Below are 22,405 nucleotides of genomic sequence, written 5' to 3' on the forward strand. Positions count from 1 at the left end.
TCTTCAGTACCAAATTGGAAAACATTATAGAAAATACACACAATTAATTCATGAATTAGGATTTTTAAAGCCACGGAATAAGTTCGATCTACTTATGTCATCGATGACATCGTAATGACAATCATTCACCTTATTTGATTAAATTCCAGCCAAGAGGAATCTTATTTGAATTGAAGGGGTTATATTTCTAGGAGTGATTAATTTTTGGGAAAGAAAAATTTTGGCTTTCTACAACTCCATCTTGATCTCCTGTGAATGATATCTGATTTTATTCCATAACGAATGTTTGGAATACAAACTGAGTAGAGAAAAGTATCTTCTGTATAATTCAGTGTTCATATGAAAGTATTTGTTTCGAAAGATTTCTTCTTTCGTGTAATTCAATGTTTATATGAAAGAAGCTGTTTCAGGAGGGCTTTCGTCTAGTTTGGGTCTGAAAGTTATTTCTATGCACGATCTACACATCCATGTATTTATTACTTCCTTACTTTCTTTGGAAAATTCCCACAGTTTCTTGTATCAAGATGGAGTAGTGGAAAGCCAAAACCTTTATTTCCCCAAAGATGTTTATGATATTTTATAAATACGGTTTTTTAACTTCGCCCTGTATCTCAGAAACGAAGCAACTCCGAACATTATGTCGTTTTTTTCTTAAAACAACCTAACGAATCACTCTTTGAAGTTTCGCACCGTAGTTAGGAAACATACTGTATAATGGAATTCCATTATAACTTATTCAAATCAGATTTTGTGAGATTTTCACTGACGGTTTACCACAACCATTATCAATAGGTCAATATATCAATCATTTCTGTACTTTTCAATTCTACCACTAGAATACTAAAACTCCAATACTTTATTATTAAACGTCAATCACGAATCAATATCACAATTCTCGTAAATACTAATAAAGATATGGAAGATGCACAGTGTGGTTCACCGTATTACTCAACTCTTGCTTGATCAATTTTGAATGTAATTTAACTTTCGAATATAAACATTCTTATCGCAGTATGAGAGAAGGACCAGTTGAAAATTCACCACTTCTTGTTTATGTTATGATATTTCCAGCAAGTCAAAAAATGGGGAAGAACCAACTTTAAAAAATACTTGAATTTAGAACGGGGGATATAAAAGAGGCAGGATCACAATATTAGTTACAGTTCATCGACAACTGAGAAGGTCTGAGAACACATAATATTCACTTCATTAATAAAGCAAAATGAAAAGATTTGTTTTTGCAACTTTATGTCTGGCTGTTGCTGCTGCTGTACCCCTAGAAGTTGTTGAAGATGTTGATGGACAACAATACTATATTGTTCCCATCCATCGCGAAAAAAGGTGAGTGAACAATAATTTGAATAATAAGTATCAGAAAAATGCAGTATCTTACTTATAAATATATTATGACGGACAGTAAATGTATTTGGTATTTTTTACAATTCTACTGTTCGTATATAGCTTGTTTGTTGAATTTGTTCAAAAACTAAGAAAATAACATTATGGTTTCATTTATTGTTTTTTTGCTTGATTTATATTCATTTTCTATTGTTTAATACATTTAATTGTAACAATAAGGAAAGTAAAATAGTAGGAATCTCCAATTCTTTTAGAATGTGAACGATAACGCAAAATTCGTTTTTCGCATTATCGTTCACACTTTATGTTTGAATGATATAATGACTCGTAGTGAAATATAATGTAAAGTTGCCCTCTGAACTGTAGAACAAAATTCAATTATTTATCTACCAGTTGCACTACAAATCCTTCATACAAATTAATAACCGACATTCAGATTTCGACTAATTCTAAAATTTTCTTTCATTATTTCTCTTCTTTGCAGACAAACCCAATGGGGCATTTCAAATTCAGGTTATGGAGCTAGTCACACAGGGACACTATACGAAAACGATCGTCACCGATTTGATGGAACCGCATCCGCCAGTAAAAATTTTGGATCACACGGACTCAGACCTGACCAAGTTGGTGGCCGAGTTGACTACAGCCATATACCATCCGGCTCGTCGGCTTTCGTAGGAGCAGATAACACGCGCGGTTATGGCACAGATGTCGCCGCTGGTGTCAAATATAACATTTATGAAAGTAAAAACGCTGGAGTAGACCTAACCGGACAATACGGCAGACATTATGGTGGACCAGGTGGAACCGGAAAGCCTGAAGCTGGTGTATTTTTGAATGCTCATGCAGATTTTTAAAAATATTGCCAATACATTTAAAGTTATTGATTTATTTATTTTCTGTTGATTGATGAAATAAATTTTATTTTATTAACTGTTGCCTTATTATTCTTTTTTTTTGTTCTTAAAAGAAGTTGACTCTGGAAGTCAGAGTTCCTATTCAGAGTTGAAAGAGAACTAAGTCCTTATTCGAAAATAGATTAAAATGCTACGATTATTTTTGAAGACAATGTATGTATAATAATAATAACAATGGTCTTTATAGGGTGAAATAGAATATAACATTCAAGAGGCGAAGTTCAAAACTGCAGTGTAGAACACTACAGGTTTGTTCTACATTTAACATCCACAGTCAGCTACGAGAACTGCCAAAAAAATATAACGAATACAAAAATTTAAAAAAAATAGAAAAAGAAAAAGATACCATATTATATGTCTTTGGGGTCACCAACGTATTTAAAAATTACTACCATTCTTTTAAATTTACCTCGAAGTACCAGAAACAGGTAGGTAGGTACACAATAATCTTCAGGAGTACATAGGAGATGAAAGGCAAAAAAAATTTTGTAAAATTCTATCCAGAGTTGAGTATTTCTAACAACCAATATCCATGAGCAATTTTCCAAATGAATGGATGATTTTCTCACTTCAACATAAGTTTGCTATGTTCGACACTAGGTCCGGTGTGACAATTAAATTGATTCTAAATTGATAATGAACAAGTTACAGAAATATATATTAAAGAAAACTTGAAACTTGTGTTCTGTTATTCATGTAAATTCATGCTCAGTTGCAGATTTTTTATGTCATTAATGAAAATCATGATTTGAACGCCAAACTTTTGAAAAGTGGAAACTTTTTTCTAAACAAATCAAAGTACATTCCACATAAATAATTTTATAATTGAAAGAAAGTAATAACTAATGTATCACTTATAATTCTAGAGATATTAAGAACAATTCTTTTTTTAATTTGATAGAGCAAAAAAAATTAAAAGGTGTTCTTTTCTGATATTCAGACTATTCAAGCTGCATGATAAAACGAAAGTTTAATCAAAACTTCAGCTGACTGCCACTTCATCAGCAGGTGTGCATCTTTAACGTCTATTGAATACTAAATTAAAAAAACTATTTCCTGAATTTTGAATAATTCATGTATTGTTAATCTATATACAAACCAGTTTAGGTGATTTTTTTTCCGAGAATATTCAAAAGAAAATTTTTCAGGACATGATTCAGAACAAAAATTTTGAAAAATTTTCGTAATTATTTTTTTTCAATAATAATGGACTGAACCTGACTAATATGTAATAGCAGGGGAGCCCACGATGCAAAATGGGGATTTATTCGAGCGTCATAGAGAGCGACATAGATTATTGAATATGTAAAAAAACTGTTGCATGGATATACTCGAACGCGTTAGATATTGATACCATCAATGTCCTACGTATTTTAAATAACGTTGGTATGTTAATCTGATCGTTTGCATGATGTAGGTGGTTGTACGTAAGGGTTAAAAATGAAACCAAAAATAATATCGAGCGCGTCAGATTTTCTAAGGGGGTGTTAATTGCACCAAAAAAAGCTCTCATTCAATAATCTGACGATTTTGATCTGACGCAAACTCGCGGCCATTATTATAATGTGCAAAAAAAATTGTCATTTTGAAATACTCAAGCGCGTCAAGTTGAGATATATATGGTTCATCTTTATGTTTTAGACGTGCTGTCTCATAATCTGAGGATTATCTAGAGGGATTCGCCTAATCTGACAAAAATATTTTTTTAATTCATTTTTTCAATTATTGAACTCAATTAATTGAAAAGCTCAGGAAATAGCATGCAAATAAATAAGTGTATGTTTTTCAAGTAGAATACTTGTATTTATAAAAAAATAATAAAAAAAATGCTCAAAAATTTTTAATTTTTTATAACCAATTGATCAATTAATGAAGAAAAGAGAAACGAAACTTTCTATGTTTTTTACCACTTTCATTTGTAACTAACGTTACAGCAGTTACTGATGATACAATATATAAGTTTGAAAATGTCTTTATGGGACGAAACTGCAGTAACGTTAGTTACAAATAAAAGTGGTGAAAAACATAGAAAGTTTCATTTCTCTCTTCTTCATTATGATTTCCTACCACATCCATCAATTAATTGATTAATTAATCATCATCTTCATCACGAACGAGTCTGTGTGATCAGCTGTGATGGCGTCATGGCAACAGAATTCAGAGTGGGGACGGAGTGAGAGAGTACTGGATAGAGAAAAAGTGAAAAAGGAATAGAAACGCGGAAAGGGAAATATAGGCATCACGCAGCTGCACGCATTAAACTTTCTCGACGAATTTTTGCTATTTCGGCTTGCGGAAATCGTCAGATTATATATTTTTCGATATCCTTGAATTATTTTCCTCCAAAAAAAAAAAATTGGCTTCGCTCGAGAATGTCGAGATGACGTTTTTTTTACAACTTTGCTGCCCTCCTCTTTCTTTACGTCACTCTTAAATTGTCAGATTACTGGAATATACACTTTTTAGCATGTAATTAACTCACCCTACCTTAATCTGACGCGCTCGACAATTTCTGATGCTCAATTTTTTTTACTAATCTGATCCTTCATCCTTCACGGGCGGCCTTATATATGGGGTTATATTTGGTGGAAGTACTTAACCGGGTACAAGGTATCCCCCTGTATATTAATCTGCCGCGCTTCAGTAAATCCCGAAATCCCCGCTTGGGCTCACCTATTATAATTGTTTTGTTCCAGTCAAATACTTGAAGAAAGATAAAAATGTTCACAATACTTGATAAATACAGGGTGTTTCCTAACTACGGTACGAAAGTTCAGAGGGTGATCCGTCAGACCGTTTTTGAGATATAGGGCGTTGAAGTTAAAAAAAAAGGTATTTATAAAATATAATAAATATATTTGCAACGATTTGATTGAAATTTGGTACAGTTATTTGAAGTAATAAGGCGCTTATTTAGCCCGAACTAGATGGAGATTATTAGGTCCAGTGGCGCTCCAGTCGGCACCACAGCCAACAGTATTGAAAAAAAAGGAATGCCACTGACTTTTTTGTAGTTTTCTTTTTCAGATTAAGTAACTAAATATACAACTTTTTCGTCACTTGTGTTTTATTTCTTAAAATCATGCTTCGTTTTCTAGAAAAAAAAATCACTTCTATCACAACTATCCATGGGACAACATAAAATGAAATACCAAAAATAAATGATAAACAATTTCGATCTTTAAGTGAATGAGCAAAATATCCACCATCTGATGAAATACACGACTACACCCGAGTATCATTGATTGTCTGACAAATTGAAAAAAACCCCATGAATAGAAATCTAGAGGATTCATATCAGGACTGCGAACTAGACAATTTTGAGGTGCTGCATGTCCAGTCCAGCAATTAGGATATGTCATGTCGAGATGCTGATGAACACTAAAATGAGCTGGAGCCCCCTCGTGCATAATCCACATGTTGCCTCTTACAAGTACCGACACAAAATATGATCTCGAAAAAGTCCGTGTAGGATTCAACTGGTAATCTTGCTGGTAGAAAAGAAAAAATGGACCAATCAGGTAGTCACCAATCATTCCTTGTGGAATTGGCCGCGGTGGAAGTGCACTTGCAAAACATTCATCTTGGGTGAAAATCCCTAGGCAGTAGAGCTTGGACCCGCTGTATATGATATGAGTATAGGAGATTCCTTTTTAAAACTGTCCAAGGTTTTTGGGCTGACTTTCACCTGCAGTGCAATCTTCCTGGTACTATTTGGAGGATCTTCTATCACATCAAGTATAGCTTCTTCTAATTCAGGCATTGTCACAGTTTCTGTCACAACCTGCATTTTTATTAAAACTTCCAGTTTTACATATTCTTGCATGTAGCGTTCTAAATGTTTTAGCACATGGAATAACTCTAGCCTGGTAAATTCTCTGTGATTCTTTCGCATTTCCATTCGCTAAGTGCAAGTCAGTCATTTCAGCGTTAGTAAAATTCTGTTAAAAAATCTGTTTTTCCGTTAACTAACTGTCGCACCCCTAGGAACGACGAACCTCAGAAGCCGAAACTTGTGCGAGCTAAGTATTAACGAGGTCTTACCTTTTAACGTGTGATTCCTAACACGGAGTGGACGATAGCAAGCGAAAATCGATCGTTCAGACTGGGGCTTGAATCACCGACCAACACGGCAGTCAATTCGAGTGAGTGAACAAATCACCCACGTCGAACCGCCTGGCTACCGACCTGGCTATTCATGATGAAATCACTGTTAATCGACAACTCTCACTTAATATGACGACACTATCACTGTCAGCTGGTCTTCAAAGCAGGTCACGAAAAAGTTATATTTTTGGTTGATTAATCTAAAAAACAGAAAACTACAACAACAATTTTTTCCCAAAATTCTCACTTATGGTGCCCACTGAGACTCCACTGGACCTAATAATTTCAATCTAGTTAGGGCTAAATGAGCGCCTTATCACTTCAAATAACTGCAGCATATTTCAAACAAATCTGTAAAAGGATATTTACGATATTTTATAGATACCTACCATTTTTTTTAATTTCAACGCCCTGTATCTCAGAAACGTAGCAACACTGCACTTCAAATAACTGCAGCATATTTCAAACAAATCTGTAAAAGAATATTTACGATATTTTATAGATACCTACCATTCTTTTTAACTTCAACGCCCTGTATCTCAGAAACGTAGCAACAATGCACATGTTCATGAGAACTTTCATTCTTAAAACGACCTATCGAATCACCCTCTGAAGGTTCGAACCGTAGTTATAAAACACCCTATATATCACTTACTGATGAATCGTACAAAATTGAATGATAATGGAAGTTCACCTACGAAACATTTAATATAAAATTTTCGATGGGTTTGAAATTTCTTGGTCATCATAATTGAAAAGTTTGATTTTATTCAGTAAATTTCACTTTAAACGTGTCTGAGAACACGATATCATCACCTAGGAATGGTTTTAGTTGTATTCGGTATTTTGCCAGACTCGTCCCTCGATTAATTTGGATTTTTCATTAATCATTTTCCCTTATTACTGCTCTTTTAATTTTGAAATATTGTTGATTTAATTTCTGTTTCCACAACTTTATTGTAGTTAAAGTGTTATGATTTGTTTGTTGGATTGTACAAGTGAAATTTTCGTTCAATTTGAAATAATCAATATGATACAAAAAATGTTACCAGTTTGAGACAATTTTCTGTGGATTTTATATCCGGATGTCTCCTGTATCGAAAGTAAAAGTTTCGAAATAAGGAGCAATGTCGCTGATTTTATTTAAAATATTAAATTTGAGAAATTTTGGAAAGTCGAGTATTTCCTAGTTTCTTCTTAAATTTCTCTTATAATCTCCAGCTACTAACATTACATACATGAATGATAGAAAAACAGTTATTATTTCATTATCTTGAAATTTCGTACTTCCATGCTTTTTTATTTCAGAATTTTGTGAAACGAAAAGGAAATATTTCAGCAGAAAAAAAAGTCGTAAAATGTGTGTTAATTTCACAACGATCACTGTTTTATACAAACTTATTTTCTTCTGAATCAATCTAGTTAACTGTAGTTTTTCGTATGAAGATATTTCATTATATCAAGTCATAAACCGGAATGAAAAAGAATGACTGTCATTTCATATCTTACAAGTGTGTATAAGAGTTCAGAATATCTAAATTGGTCTGGATAACAAATATTGACAATTTTGAATTTTGATATATTTGTGTTATTCAAATTTAACTATGATCATTATAATTACGAATCGTGACAAGAAGAATATGTATTCAAGTCAAATCAATTTCTGCGTGAATGAAGGAACCACTAAGCGTTATTATCGATCGAATTAGTGACTTGGACACACTTTGATGCAATATTCCCGACCTTAGATAGAACAGCGAATTAAAAAGTAGTCATAAAGAATTATAAATTATAAATTAATGTTTGTTACCCCTCAAGGTTGGGAGTGAAAGTTATCTGTCGCCAAAAATCAGAGATCAAAACGCAGCATTTTAAGAAAGACAGAAATGAATTAAGATAGTAGAAATGTCAAACTTTCGAAAAAGAAAAATTGTAAAAGAAATATGGCTGTTGAATTTTGAATAATTTCAGTTTTTGGGTAACAACTCATCGTAATGTTAATATTGTCAACAATATTTATTGTCAATACCTAAAGCATTTTTTTTTCTTACATAACTAATTCATTATAACATTTAAAAACAACAGTACAAAAATAACATTTCCAAACGCTCAAAGGTGCGAACTTGTTTCCTCCTTTTCATAAAAGAGGATGTATGCATCTCCACTCACAAGCGATTTTGGTGAAATTGGTGACACGTGTGAATCATTAATATTAATATTATTCACTCGTTTTAAAAAAAGAGCAGATATAGTTTGGCAAAGGTCAGTAATCACTACACCAGATCATTCATCTGAATCAATATAGTTTGTGAACGAAATATGTATGCGTATATAACTGAAAGTTATTCATGGAAATGAAACATTCTTATCGTATAACAAAGATGACCCCAATCAAGGAGTCGCTGTTTCTTTGTTTTCGATATGAAAGTTCCCGCGACTTGCAAAAAGGGGAAGGATCGCTTCAAGAAATACCCAAAACTCGAATGAGGCGTATAAAACATGAAGATACCGGTCAGTCTGTTGAGAAATCTTCTAACTTCTAACCAAACAAGTTATACGCAATACATCAGTAGTTCTAATATAAAATGAAGTGTTTTGTGTTTTTAACCTTTTGTCTGGCTATTGCAGCTGCAATGCCCTTCGAAGTTGTAGAGGACGTTGATGGACAACAGTATTATATAGTTCCAATCCATCGCGAAAAACGGTAAGTTTTGAGCATTTAAGAAAGAAAATAATACTATTAGATATATTGTCAATTGAATTGAATGCCTAATCCCAAGTTAGGTTTCTCATGTCCAGCAGGAATGCTGACTTTATTGGTTTATTTTGACTTTGTGATTAGAAATAGTAAATAATATACTGAGTGACAAAGAAAGGTAAACACCCATTTATATTGAAAATATTTCAATACTTATTTACTTACATACTTGACAGATAAGAGCAAACAAATGTGTAAGTTTTCAGAGAAATTAGATAATCGTGAAACCAGTGAAGTTCAGTAGTGTGTTGCAGATCCTCGATGGCTTATACACTTGTGGATACGTTTGGGTATTGTCCTGATAAGGTGGTCTATATCCTGTTGAGGTATCATTCCACCCTACTTCTAACTAATGTCTAAGCGCTGCCAAAATCTGTGGGGGGCTGTTGTAAATTCAGCAGTCTGCGACCAAGAATATCCCACACGTGTTCGATCGGTGAAAGATCGGGCGATCTGGGTGGCCATGGTAAACCCTTAATGTCATGCTGATCCATGAAATCTAGAGTTATTTTAGTCACACGCGGTCTAGCGTTGTCTTGTTGAAACATAGGGTTCTCGATGGTCTCAAGATATGGAAGGACATGAGGCTCCACTACTTCGTGAATGTAACAAAGAGCTCTCATGTTGCCTCTAATAAAGACTAAAGGTGTCCTGCTACCACATGCAATGGCACCCCATACCATTAAACGAACAGTATGGTGAGCATGCCTCTCCACATCAAACTGGGGATCTCGTTTTTTACCACGACGCCTTCTTACTCTTGCTCGTCTATCGTGTATACCCAAACAAAAGCGGGATTCATCACTGAAGACTACGCGGTTCCTCTGTTGATCCTAATTTATTCTGTCTCTGAACCAGTGAAGTCGGTCCATGCTCGAGAGTCAGTGGCAACACCCAATGGGGATGATAAGAAAAAAGTCCGAAACTTCTTATTTCCGTTATACTGTGCGCAACCCTTTCGTGTTCTTCAAACAACTGATTCGCAATTGCCCTAGTAGAAATGAACCGATCCCTAAGATCCAAAATTCTTAATCGGCGATCCTCACGCGCTGTTGTTCCCTTACGACTACCGGTGCCCCTAGCTCCATATACTTGACGTTCTTGGTCGATGCCTGATAACATCTTGGAATAGTACGCAAAGATCGATTTATTCTTCTTGAAATTTCTCTAACTGAAAAACCTGCCTCACGTAAGTTGCGAAATACGACAAAGTCTTCGCACTCGAGGCATAGTGTTAACAATACGAAACACTTTACAACAAACTCTTTACCAGTTAAAGCACAAATAAGAATAAAAATAGGATAAATGGTCAGAATAGCTTCGGATACGTCTGTAATTTTACTGGCTTTTCACTGGCCTCAACATAAATACACATGCAAAACATCATTGGAATATGTTCAATATAAATGGTTGTTCACCTTTCTTTCTGGAAAGTTTTATACGTGAATCATACAATTCTATAAAAGTAATGTTAATGTAATGATTGAGAAATATATGGTATCGACAGAAAACTTAAATCCGAATACGAAGCCGTAAGGCTTCTTGTTTATTTTGAATGAATAAGATTAGTCGATCGCATATAATATATGCGATAAAGACGCCATATTATGACGTCTTCATAGAGAGATATATATTTGATTACTTTTGGTTAAATCCGAAAATGGTATCAAGCCATCACTTGATAATTAGAACAAGAACTACGCAGTTGTTGCACTAATCCACATAATCGATTCGGAAGAAATATTATTTCGAACTGAAAATAGTTTTATTATTCCTGTTATTCAAAACTAGAATTGTAAAAATTCTAATTCGAATTTCATTTTCATTTCTAATTTCATTTCTTTGCAGACAAACCCAATGGGGCATTTCCAATTCAGGTTATGGCGCTAGTCATACAGGGACACTATACGAAAACGATCGTCACCGATTTGATGGAACCGCATCCGCCAGTAAAAATTTTGGATCACACGGACTCAGACCTGACCAAGTTGGTGGCCGAGTTGACTACAGCCACATACCATCCGGCTCGTCTGCCTTCATAGGAGCAGATAACACGCGTGGTTATGGTACAGATGTTGCCGCTGGTTTAAAGTATAACATTCATCAAGGTAAAAATCATGGAGTAGATCTGACCGGACAATACGGCAGACATTATGGTGGACCAGGTGGAACCGGAAAGCCTGAAGCTGGTGTATTTTTGAATGCTCATGCAGATTTTTAAAAAGATTGTCACTACATTTTCAAATCATTAATTTATTTATTTTTCATTGACTGCTCAAATAAAAATGGTATATTATATCAACTTTGTTTCATTAATTTTTTTTCCGAACTTGAAAATGTATTCGAAAAAAAGTGAGAAAATCATTAAAACTAAATCAGAAAATTTCGGTTACATTGAGTTTTCTTCGTTAGCAATCAGAATTTGTCTCACCTGTGTAAGATAATTTATTTAAACAGTCGCTTCATAAACGTCTAGCTTTATCAGATTTTTAGGACAGTGTAATTCATAATAAATCTAAAGCAAATGAACTTCAAACGTTCAAGCCAAAAGTACAATTGAAAATGAAGTGACATTTTGTGATGTTCGCTCCAACTTCGGAAGAGGAATGAAATACTCTTCTTCGTGGTATTAGCCAGGAGAGTAGTTGTTTTCTGATAGGCATCAGTCCATTAAACTGATGGTGTGTAGGTATATCGAGACTGGGCTTGAACGTTTGAAAATCATTTGCTTTAGATTTGTTTAGTGCCAGTCTTCAAGCATAGCCCATTGACTAATAAGGAAGTTTTTCTTCCTTATTCAGAGGAATCGGGCAAATTACGGATATACAGTTGGTTACTACCTCGTCCACTAGATGGAGTGACATTTTGTGATGTTCGCTCCAACTTCGGAAGAGGAATGAAATACTCTGAAAGAATTCCAATTTTCTATTGTGGAATATCATTGACTTTAGGTCGATGATGATCACTATCTTGCACTGATGAGTGGCTAATAAGCCCGAAATCGGTCTACAAGTGTGCCCGTTCCAGAGTTGAAGGTCGACTCTTTCAGTTGTATTGCCAACTGCATATGCAGAAAATTTTTTGTGAAGGTTCCTGCACTGACGCCTGTCGGATATAATCCAACGCCCTTCGTGGTATCAGCCAGGGTAGTAGTTGTTTTCTGATAGGCATCAGTCCATTGATACTACTGTGTAGGTATATCGAAACTGGCTTGAACGTTTGAAGTTAATTTGCTTTAGATTTGTTGACTGCCAGTCTTCAAGCAGAGCCCATTGACTAATAAGAAAGTAATTCATCGTTTGTTTGAAGGTGATTGACAATGTTTCATGATGAATTTCACTAGTTCGGACATCCATTGTCTACTATATAAAATGTCGATTGATGGTGGTGGACAAAAAGAGGAATCATCAAGACTCTATTAGACCGTGCTTTTGGGCTCTGTGATACAAAGGAACTAGACATCATCAAAAATGATCTTCAGCGGAATGGCTACTCCAAAGCGATGGTAGAAAAGACTTTGGCTAAAAGACAGCAGGAGCCTCGCAAGGAAGAGAAGCCGTCACAACCAGTGCTTGCACTTCCCTACATCAGAGGATTATCGGAGAGGATGAGATTGGTTCCAAGTACAACATCAGAACCTGTTTCAGATCAGGTAACACTATCCGTAGAAGCCTCACGAAAACCAGGCCCCCGAATGCGGACTCCGATTCCAAAAATTGCATTTACCGGATACCCTGTGAGTGCGGAAAATCCTATATTGGTGAAACTAAGAGGCCATTGAATGTTCGCATTGCCGAGCACAAGAAGCACACACAGCGAGGGGGAACCAGCAAATCAGAAATAGCAGGCCATGTTTGGACCCATCAACACAACATCGAGTGGTCCCAAGCTGAGATCTTGCACAGAGAGGAACATTGGTTCAGGAGAAAATTCAAGGAAGCCGCATACATGTTGTCCAACAACGTATTCAGCCAGGCCAGCGTAGAAATACGCAACATATGGAAACCCATCATCAAATGAAAAATGGCCAACTCCCGCCAAAACGGTCACCTCTCACGGAATCAGTGAAGCGGAAAATGGAAAGCAGGGATAAGTGAAAGTATTTCAACGACCTATAAATAGTCATCTCTCGGAAGAATCAGTCCAGTCATCACCCGAAGACGATTGTAGATACTAGCAATCGAAACGTCGTGAACTAACGTGACTTGGAATCTCTACACTTTTTATTATTTTCTTTTTTCATTCCTTAATTTTATTTATTCAATTGTTATATTTTTACTTGTAGGTTATTTCACTATTATTTCATTTCAAGTTTATTTTTGCTTAATATAATTTTCAGCTATTCATTTTTAATTATTCTTTTTTAGTTGTTTCAGGGATTTCAAATCATTTTATATAGTAGACAATGGAAGTCCGAACTAGTGAAATTCAAAGTAATTCATAATAGATATAATGTGAGTTGTGAACGATAAATTTTCTGTTTTACGTGAAGGGGCCCCTTTGCAAGTTAGCAAATAAATATACATGTTATAGTATTTATTGTAAAAATATTAGTTGCGTGAAATGACGCAGGTCTGGCATCTTGAGCAATTGAATTAGTAATTACCAGGTATTATGGGAATTCAGAAATTAATGTGATTCTATTGTTCACAAATATAAAAGATTTTACTACCTCCGTTTTTAATGAAAACATTCCTTTTGTTCAAATTAGAAAAGAACCACTAAACAAAAAAACCCGAATCTCAAACTGGGGGTATTAAAATGTCGAAAGTCATCAATATTAGACAGTTGGTTGTGAAATCTTCAAAGCACACAAGCACCTAGATTCCTCAGAAGACAGAATGACGTGTTTCGTTTTAGCAGTTTTTTGCCTGGTCGTTGTTTTTGTAATGCCTTTTGGAAACACTGGAACCGTTGACAAACAACAGTTAGTTCAAATTCAGCCAAAGGAAAAGTAAGTTTTGATTTTTTAATGGTAATGAACTGAATTGAAAAATAATTTGAACGCATGGTTAGTGATAAAACCGCCGAGAAAATATATTTCTTCTGACGAAATAACAGACACAAATTATAGATTCTGTTCAATTTATAATTTTCGTTAACATTTTATCTGATATATTTCGAAATACCATAAAAATGTGAATCATCAAGACTCTATTAGACCGTGCTTTTGGGCTCTGTGATACAAAGGAACTAGACATCATCAAAAATGATCTTCAGCGGAATGGCTACTCCAAAGCGATGGTAGAAAAGACTTTGGCTAAAAGACAGCAGGAGCCTCGCAAGGAAGAGAAGCCGTCACAACCAGTGCTTGCACTTCCCTACATCAGAGGATTATCGGAGAGGATGAGATTGGTTCCAAGTACAACATCAGAACCTGTTTCAGATCAGGTAACACTATCCGTAGAAGCCTCACGAAAACCAGGCCCCCGAATGCGGACTCCGATTCCAAAAATTGCATTTACCGGATACCCTGTGAGTGCGGAAAATCCTATATTGGTGAAACTAAGAGGCCATTGAATGTTCGCATTGCCGAGCACAAGAAGCACACACAGCGAGGGGGAACCAGCAAATCAGAAATAGCAGGCCATGTTTGGACCCATCAACACAACATCGAGTGGTCCCAAGCTGAGATCTTGCACAGAGAGGAACATTGGTTCAGGAGAAAATTCAAGGAAGCCGCATACATGTTGTCCAACAACGTATTCAGCCAGGCCAGCGTAGAAATACGCAACATATGGAAACCCATCATCAAATGAAAAATGGCCAACTCCCGCCAAAACGGTCACCTCTCACGGAATCAGTGAAGCGGAAAATGGAAAGCAGGGATAAGTGAAAGTATTTCAACGACCTATAAATAGTCATCTCTCGGAAGAATCAGTCCAGTCATCACCCGAAGACGATTGTAGATACTAGCAATCGAAACGTCGTGAACTAACGTGACTTGGAATCTCTACACTTTTTATTATTTTCTTTTTTCATTCCTTAATTTTATTTATTCAATTGTTATATTTTTACTTGTAGGTTATTTCACTATTATTTCATTTCAGGTTTATTTTTGCTTAATATAATTTTCAGCTATTCATTTTTAATTATTCTTTTTTAGTTGTTTCAGGGATTTCAAATCATTTTATATAGTAGACAATGGAAGTCCGAACTAGTGAAATTCAAAGTAATTCATAATAGATATAATGTGAGTTGTGAACGATAAATTTTCTGTTTTACGTGAAGGGGCCCTTTTGCAAGTTAGCAAATAAATATACATGTTATAGTATTTATTGTAAAAATATTAGTTGCGTGAAATGACGCAGGTCTGGCATCTTGAGCAATTGAATTAGTAATTACCAGGTATTATGAGAATTCAGAAATTAATGTGATTCTATTGTTCACAAATATAAAAGATTTTACTACCTCCGTTTTTAATGAAAACATTCCTTTTGTTCAAATTAGAAAAGAACCACTAAACAAAAAAACCCGAATCTCAAACTGGGGGTATTAAAATGTCGAAAGTCATCAATATTAGACAGTTGGTTGTGAAATCTTCAAAGCACACAAGCACCTAGATTCCTCAGAAGACAGAATGACGTGTTTCGTTTTAGCAGTTTTTTGCCTGGTCGTTGTTTTTGTAATGCCTTTTGGAAACACTGGAACCGTTGACAAACAACAGTTAGTTCAAATTCAGCCAAAGGAAAAGTAAGTTTTGATTTTTTGATGGTAATGAACTGAATTGAAAAATAATTTGAACGCATGGTTAGTGATAAAACCGCCGAGAAAATATATTTCTTCTGACGAAATAACAGACACAAATTATAGATTCTGTTCAATTTATAATTTTCGTTAACATTTTATCTGATATATTTCGAAATACCATAAAAATGTGAAGGATATCTAAGTTAATTTCATAATGAATGTTTGGAATACAAACTGGATAAAGAAAAGTTTTTTTTGTATGATTCAGTGTTCATATAAAAGTATGTCTATATGAAAGTAGTTTTTTTGAGGGATCTTTTTCTTTCAGTTTGTGTCTGAAAATTACTTCTTTATTAAGAGTTCCTGTTGGATTCAATGGCTTTATTCCCTTCCCCACTTTTTTGTGTAAAGATAGTTGATCTCGGAAATTGAGATCAGATAATCCCAATGTTCCTTTGAAACAGTTATGTTATTTTCATATCATTTTTTTCAGAATAAATGTTCGAACCGACGTACTAAGACCTGGTCATAATAGTGGTGGACAAATCTTCCGGTACAAGCGATCTGGCATTCCACCACTATCTAACAAACAAGGTTCAGGCCCAAATTTCGCCATTATAGGTGACAACTCCCGAATCGGCCACACCGGAAAACACGGCAAGCATAAGCAACACGACAGGCGACACTAGGAAATTCGAGAATCGTAGATTTTAGGGGCCTAGTACTTTTTGAAGAACATTATCAAATTGTGAACATATTATATATGAAAGCATAAAAGCATCATACCACTCCAAAATTAATTTTTTTTCATTATTCTGAGTCTGGACTAGAAATAATGCCAAATCAAAATGAATACGATCAGGTTGGATTAGGCGGTTAGGTTAGGTTAGGTTTGGGTATTATGTAAAATAACGACTTGATAGTGCGGCTCTCCTATGCTCTATAATTATATATATTTCTCATAGGCTGATTGAATGAAAACCAAGGTGTTTCTCACCTTCCAGTAGTTTTGGAAAATTATCCTTGAAATTTAAAAGTTTTATGTTGCCGTAAACGATTTTTGGGATGAGAGTAAATGGGGAAGTTTAGAATAATAATGAAATATACATAGTTGACGGATGTAGCCGTTACTACGTGGTAGGAGATCATAATGAAGAAGAGAATTGAAACTTTCTCTGTGTTTTACCACTTTCATTTGTGAATAACGTTACTGCAGTTTCGTCCTATAAGGACATTTTCAAACCTATATATTGAACTCTTAATGTATAAGTTTGAAAATGTCCTTATCAGACGAAACTGCAGTAACGTTAGTTACAAATAAAAGTGGTAAAAAACATAGAAAGTTTCAATTCTCCTTTCTTCAAATATACCTAGATTGTATTATTTTTCTCACTGACTTGGCGTTACTTGATGAAGATCCATAGTAATTTCACAAACTACACCGAAGACGGTTTGATCTTCACAAACTGTATTTTCAAAAATATCACGACATGTTTCGGTATCACAGTAGCTTTTTCGTAGTGAATAACATACATAGTATCAATTATTATCAATCATTCATATTACTAGATGAATAGAGTTTCAATCATTTATAGTACAACAAGTATGAAGGTAGTCAATTACCATTTTTTTGGAGAGAAGTTATAGTTAAGCTGTGAATAACTCGATTATAAAAGCTGATATTCTCGTCATCATTGATTGGATCCAATTATTCGTCTGGGACAATCAATCTGATAGATATTGTGAGGATCCCATAATAAGCATGTCAGCTGGAATATTGTAAGTGGACAGTTCAAAAAATAAAGTGAATGTTCAAATTTCACGAGCTACAGGAGAATGTATATGAAAGAGCCAGGCTTTGAAAGAGCCGATGTAATTTTCTAACCCATTACCAAAATCCCACCATAATTCAATTTTAATGTTTGTATGGCAACACTGAATAGCTGTCATCCACAAACATTTAACAGTTCTGCGAAAACGAATGGCGTCAGTAGAACACATCAAAAATTTTAGGACCAAAAAGTATGTTTGTTTGCGTTTACTTCATTTGTTTTACAAAGTGCAGCATGAGTTCATGAAATTGATATGTTGTATTGTTAGGCATATATTTAGCATTATTTTACGATAATATTGATGTCATCATGTTTACGCGAAATAGCTGCATTTTGAGGTTACAACTTAAATGACAAAATGTTTTGAAAGAGCCACTTGTGGAGGCTTTGAAAGAGCCGGTTCTTTCAATACACAATACCAAATTGCGAAGTTTGTTAGAGATGCCTATTTATCAGCATTCAGCCTAAGAAATGTTACTAAATGATTCATCAAAACTGGCATATATCCCTTAAATTCTAACATATTTTCTGACGATGCGTTCCTTGCATCATATGTGACCGACAGACCTAATCCAGCTTCAGAAAAAAATAAAAATAGGAAAAAGAGAAGAAAAATAAAAAGAGACTTTTGGCATTACAAGGTTTTTAGTTAATTAATTATTAAAAAAATATACAGTATATTGCTTAAGATTGTTGAAAGATTGTGATTTGAGACTGATAAATAACTGATTTTCACGGAAAAAAGCCATTTTACAGTTTGATAGGATTTATATAACGGAAAAATAGTTTATTAGGTAATTTTTATTTGCTGAAGGACTTTTTTTGCAAAGAGGAACCCAGCTCTTTCATAACACAAGCCCAGCTCTTTTGTACACATGTTGCATTGAAAGAACCGATTTCCCCTTTCTTTAAAATTGCCATATTACTAATTTCTGTCATTGTATCTCATTTTATTTTGATTGGATAACCATGACTATATAAAACTAATTATTTACAAAAAGCAATTTTATTCAATAACCATCATCTGTTTGGCGATTTTCTGCTATCGAAAAAAATTTATCAAAGAATTTGCATCAAATTTTGTGTGAAAAATAAACTCAAACACACTTGAAACGTTAACTGTGGCATACGGTGAGTATGAAAAATGTTTACAAATGGCACAAGCTTTCCACAGAAGATCGAGTTAATGTGAATGACAACGATCGCCCTGGACGTTCCAGCACATCAACAACCGATGAAAATGTTGAGAAAGTGGAGAAACGTTTTACGGAAAATCGTCGAATCACTATTACAGAAGTTGCTGAGGATGTCGCCATATCGTTTGGCTCATGTCATGCAATTTTTCCGTAAATTTTGAGCATGAAACGTGTGGCAGCGAAGTTCTTTCCAAAATTGCCCAATTTTGACCAAAAAAACCGTCGCATGGGCATCGCTCAGGAATTGTTGAATAACGTCAACCGCGATCCAGATTTGCTTAAAAGGGTCATTACTGGTGACGAATCATGGGTATATGGTTATGACATCGAAACCAAAGTCCAATCGTCCCAATGGAAGAGCCGAGGAGAGCCAAGACTAAACAAAGCACGCCAAGTTCGATCGAATACCAAGGTTTTGCTCACTGTTATCTTAGAAAACCGTGGCGATGTTCATCAGGAGTTCCTGTCACATGGTCGTACGGTCAGTACACAGTATTGTCTTGAAGTTATGCGCTGCTTCCGAGAAGCAATACGAATAAAATGTCCGGTATTGTGGAGAAATAATTCATTACTATTTATCACGATAATGCACCTGCTCACTCGTCATTACTTGTTCATAATTTGTTGGTCATCATGCCTCAGCCACAGTAATTTTTCCGTTCCCAAGATTGAAGAGACCCATGAGAGGAGATAAAAAGCTAATAACTGAGAGAGCTCAAGGACATACCCAAAATTGCATCGAGGATTATATTGTATTATATCTGAGGGGAATACTGTGGAAGGAACAAAATAGAAATTGATGAACAAATAAATATTTTTTGAGAAAAATGAATATTCCTCTTATTTTTTGAACATATAGTGTGTGTTATATTTAGCAGGCATCTGACATAAAACCGCGTCGAATGAAGTTTTCAAAAAAAATATTATTTCAAAATAACTTGAATATCTTGATGGTGCAATACTTCTGGATAGACAAAATCAAATCAAATCACTTTATTAAACCTGTAGAACTTACAAAGTTATAAGATACGTCAAAAAGCATTTTGTACATACATAAAATAACACTTAAAGTAAAATTAAACCAAACATAGATGAAAAATTGTCATATGTATACAATAATGGACAAAACACATCAACTTCATTCAACCCCAGCTTTATTAAATTAATGTGATAGAGAAATAAAATTACGAAAGATTGAAAAATTCATCTATGGGTATAAAAATTATGTTTTAATAAAAACCTTTTAAGGGTGGTTCTGAAAACCTGAATTCTATCAGTAGTTTCCAATGAGTCGTGCAGTTTGTAATGAAGTTTTAGCCCCAAGTAAGGAGGTAAGTCAGCGGTTACCTGAATTTATGTAAAAATCATTGCACTTTCTTGTATTTACATTATGGTAAGATGAAATGCGATCATATTTCGACCTATTGGTGTGAATGAATACACACATTTCAAAAATGACAATATCCGGGAAAGTTAGAATTTTCAAATGTGTGTATAAATCTCTGCAGGAGGTTCTCTGATTAACACCTGCTAAAATTCGTATAATCTTTTTTTGGGCGATAAATACATTTGGAGCCATTGAAGAGCTTCCCCAAAGACAAATGCCATATCTGATTCTAGATTCTATATGTGCATAGTATTAATTTACTAACTGTTCAGTGGTTAATATTGCTTAAGATATCGTATCACATACGAAACAGAAGTTAGTTTCAATATCAGTTAATTACAATGACTCTTCCAGTTCATACAATTATCTAGCGTCCCAAAAATTTACATTCATTGGATAAAGAAAGTGTGTTTTCATTCTCATTGATTTTAATTTCTAGATTTGAACAGATTTATTGCCTGTGATGAAACCGTAATAATAAAGTTATTTATGAATTATTGAGTTTTGGGTTCAATCAAGCAGATATTTTTTTCTGGATACCAGTCTCAGAGTATGCTTAGGAGTGGAGCTCTGTATATCGTAGCAATATTCCAAAGAAGTACTCATTTATATGAAACGCAAAGCTAAAACAATTTGAGCATCTATGAATATGGTTCAGAGCAAACCCAAAATGGGTTAAATCAATATGATTTTCAGTATAACAAAAATTTCTAAACCGATTGTGAACTTGCATATCAATATTATGAATCGGGCGTGTCTTTACTCGCCCAAAGAAGCCATTGCTTTTACAAAAACGCAACACGAAACACGTGTTGCGTTTTTGTAAAATCGTTTAGTGAAAATCTCACAATAAAGTGTTTTTTAAATACATTAGTTATGAATTTTCATCAAGTATCGGCCAATTCCATCATAAAAAAAATAAAATAATTCATTCAACCATACCCCAACATTGGAATGATTCAATTCGAACTTGTGAGGTTCACTGGTATATCATCTTTTATTTAAACCTATGGTGTTTCTGCAAATTGTTTCTGCTGGAGAAATACGAGAATTGATAAGAGGATTTTTGTTTCCGAGATTCGAAGAAGGAATTATCAAAAAACTGTTGAGTGCATACAAGAAATTTCAAGTTGTTGAATTTGCTTCATTCAAGTCAATCTGTTATGAATCCTCGTTCCACTTCCAGGTCCCTTTTCTTTTTTTGTGTTTCAATTTCACACAACATTCTTCAAGGAAAAGATTGGGATAGAGAATTGATCCATCAAAAATTATATATGTAATCAGAGTTATTGAGACCACCGAGTTGAAGTACCAATGTCAATATCTACGACATGGTTTATGGATGAAGTCCGCAATTTTTCAATCATCAGGTTTGCAATGTGTAAAACATAATCATACGTACGCGAATGCTATGGTCATCACTCATATTTATTGGCGACATCTTGCGAATCATTCATGATACAATAATTTTTTTATTGTATATACGTAACATTTTTATTTCAAGATATTATAAGTCTCAACAATATTCTTTCTTTTCTTGATACTCCATCTATTTATAATTATAATTTATCAGTTAATACATTATGTATAGTCTAAATTTCACGTATGAGCTCAAACTAATTGGTGCCCTTTCATTAACTAGAAATAATTTCAACTTCTATTTTTTTTTGTCAACTCGCGACCCATTTTCTCTCAAAAAATACTGAGAAACCGTAGGCACAGAGAGTACCTCACAAAAAAAGGTATAACGTGTTAGCATATATTTGGCAATTCCTTGCACAGGTTCTAAGTGAAAAAATATTAAATCAACCTAAAGCTTATCCCGTATAATTGCATCCCATACTTGCTTTTTCTTATCAAGTCAAGCAGGCAGAGAAGTCTTATTTTACGCGTACCTGGTTTAATTGGGAATTATTTTAAAAGAAAATTATCTATCTTTGGGGAATTTTCATATCACTAAATTGTTACACCGCTCAACGTAGGTGTTAAGACTACTAATGAAAACTCTTCTCTTTCCGAAAAGTTTAGCTATATTAAACCGGTTTGTTGACAATAATTATCATATAATTTAGTTTCAATAATATCGTTTGTTATAAATCCTCTTTTGAGATGTGTTAAGATGTGTTTGTTTCTGGAAAGAAACAAATTAGTATCCAGTC

General features: G+C 34.4%; 3 protein-coding genes and 1 long non-coding RNA gene across 5 annotated transcripts in view; 3 read left to right on the forward strand and 1 right to left on the reverse strand.

The window, feature by feature from the left end:
* LOC111512661 (uncharacterized) overlaps positions 1-22,405 on the reverse strand; it is a 106,356-nt gene that overhangs the window by 22,478 nt on the left and 61,473 nt on the right. The window lies entirely within an intron of this gene.
* On the forward strand, positions 1,153-2,292 carry LOC141480655 (uncharacterized). Its single transcript, XM_074170856.1, has 2 exons — positions 1,153-1,341; positions 1,844-2,292. The coding sequence occupies exons 1-2, from the start codon at positions 1,223-1,225 to the stop codon at positions 2,214-2,216; spliced, it is 492 nt and encodes a 163-aa protein (XP_074026957.1). The 5' UTR covers positions 1,153-1,222; the 3' UTR covers positions 2,217-2,292.
* On the forward strand, positions 8,901-11,439 carry LOC111512695 (uncharacterized). The gene is made up of 2 exons (XM_023168844.2): positions 8,901-9,087; positions 10,990-11,439. The coding sequence occupies exons 1-2, from the start codon at positions 8,969-8,971 to the stop codon at positions 11,360-11,362; spliced, it is 492 nt and encodes a 163-aa protein (XP_023024612.2). The 5' UTR covers positions 8,901-8,968; the 3' UTR covers positions 11,363-11,439.
* On the forward strand, positions 13,459-16,627 carry LOC111512725 (uncharacterized). Its single transcript, XR_012464470.1, has 2 exons — positions 13,459-15,834; positions 16,325-16,627. It is a non-coding gene; the product is annotated as an uncharacterized lncRNA (long non-coding RNA).

Source organism: Leptinotarsa decemlineata, unplaced genomic scaffold, assembly GCF_025532065.1.
Source record: "Leptinotarsa decemlineata unplaced genomic scaffold, Ldec_3_MD MMD2_tig00000008_RagTag_RagTag, whole genome shotgun sequence".
Taxonomy (NCBI): Eukaryota; Metazoa; Arthropoda; class Insecta; order Coleoptera; family Chrysomelidae; genus Leptinotarsa; species Leptinotarsa decemlineata.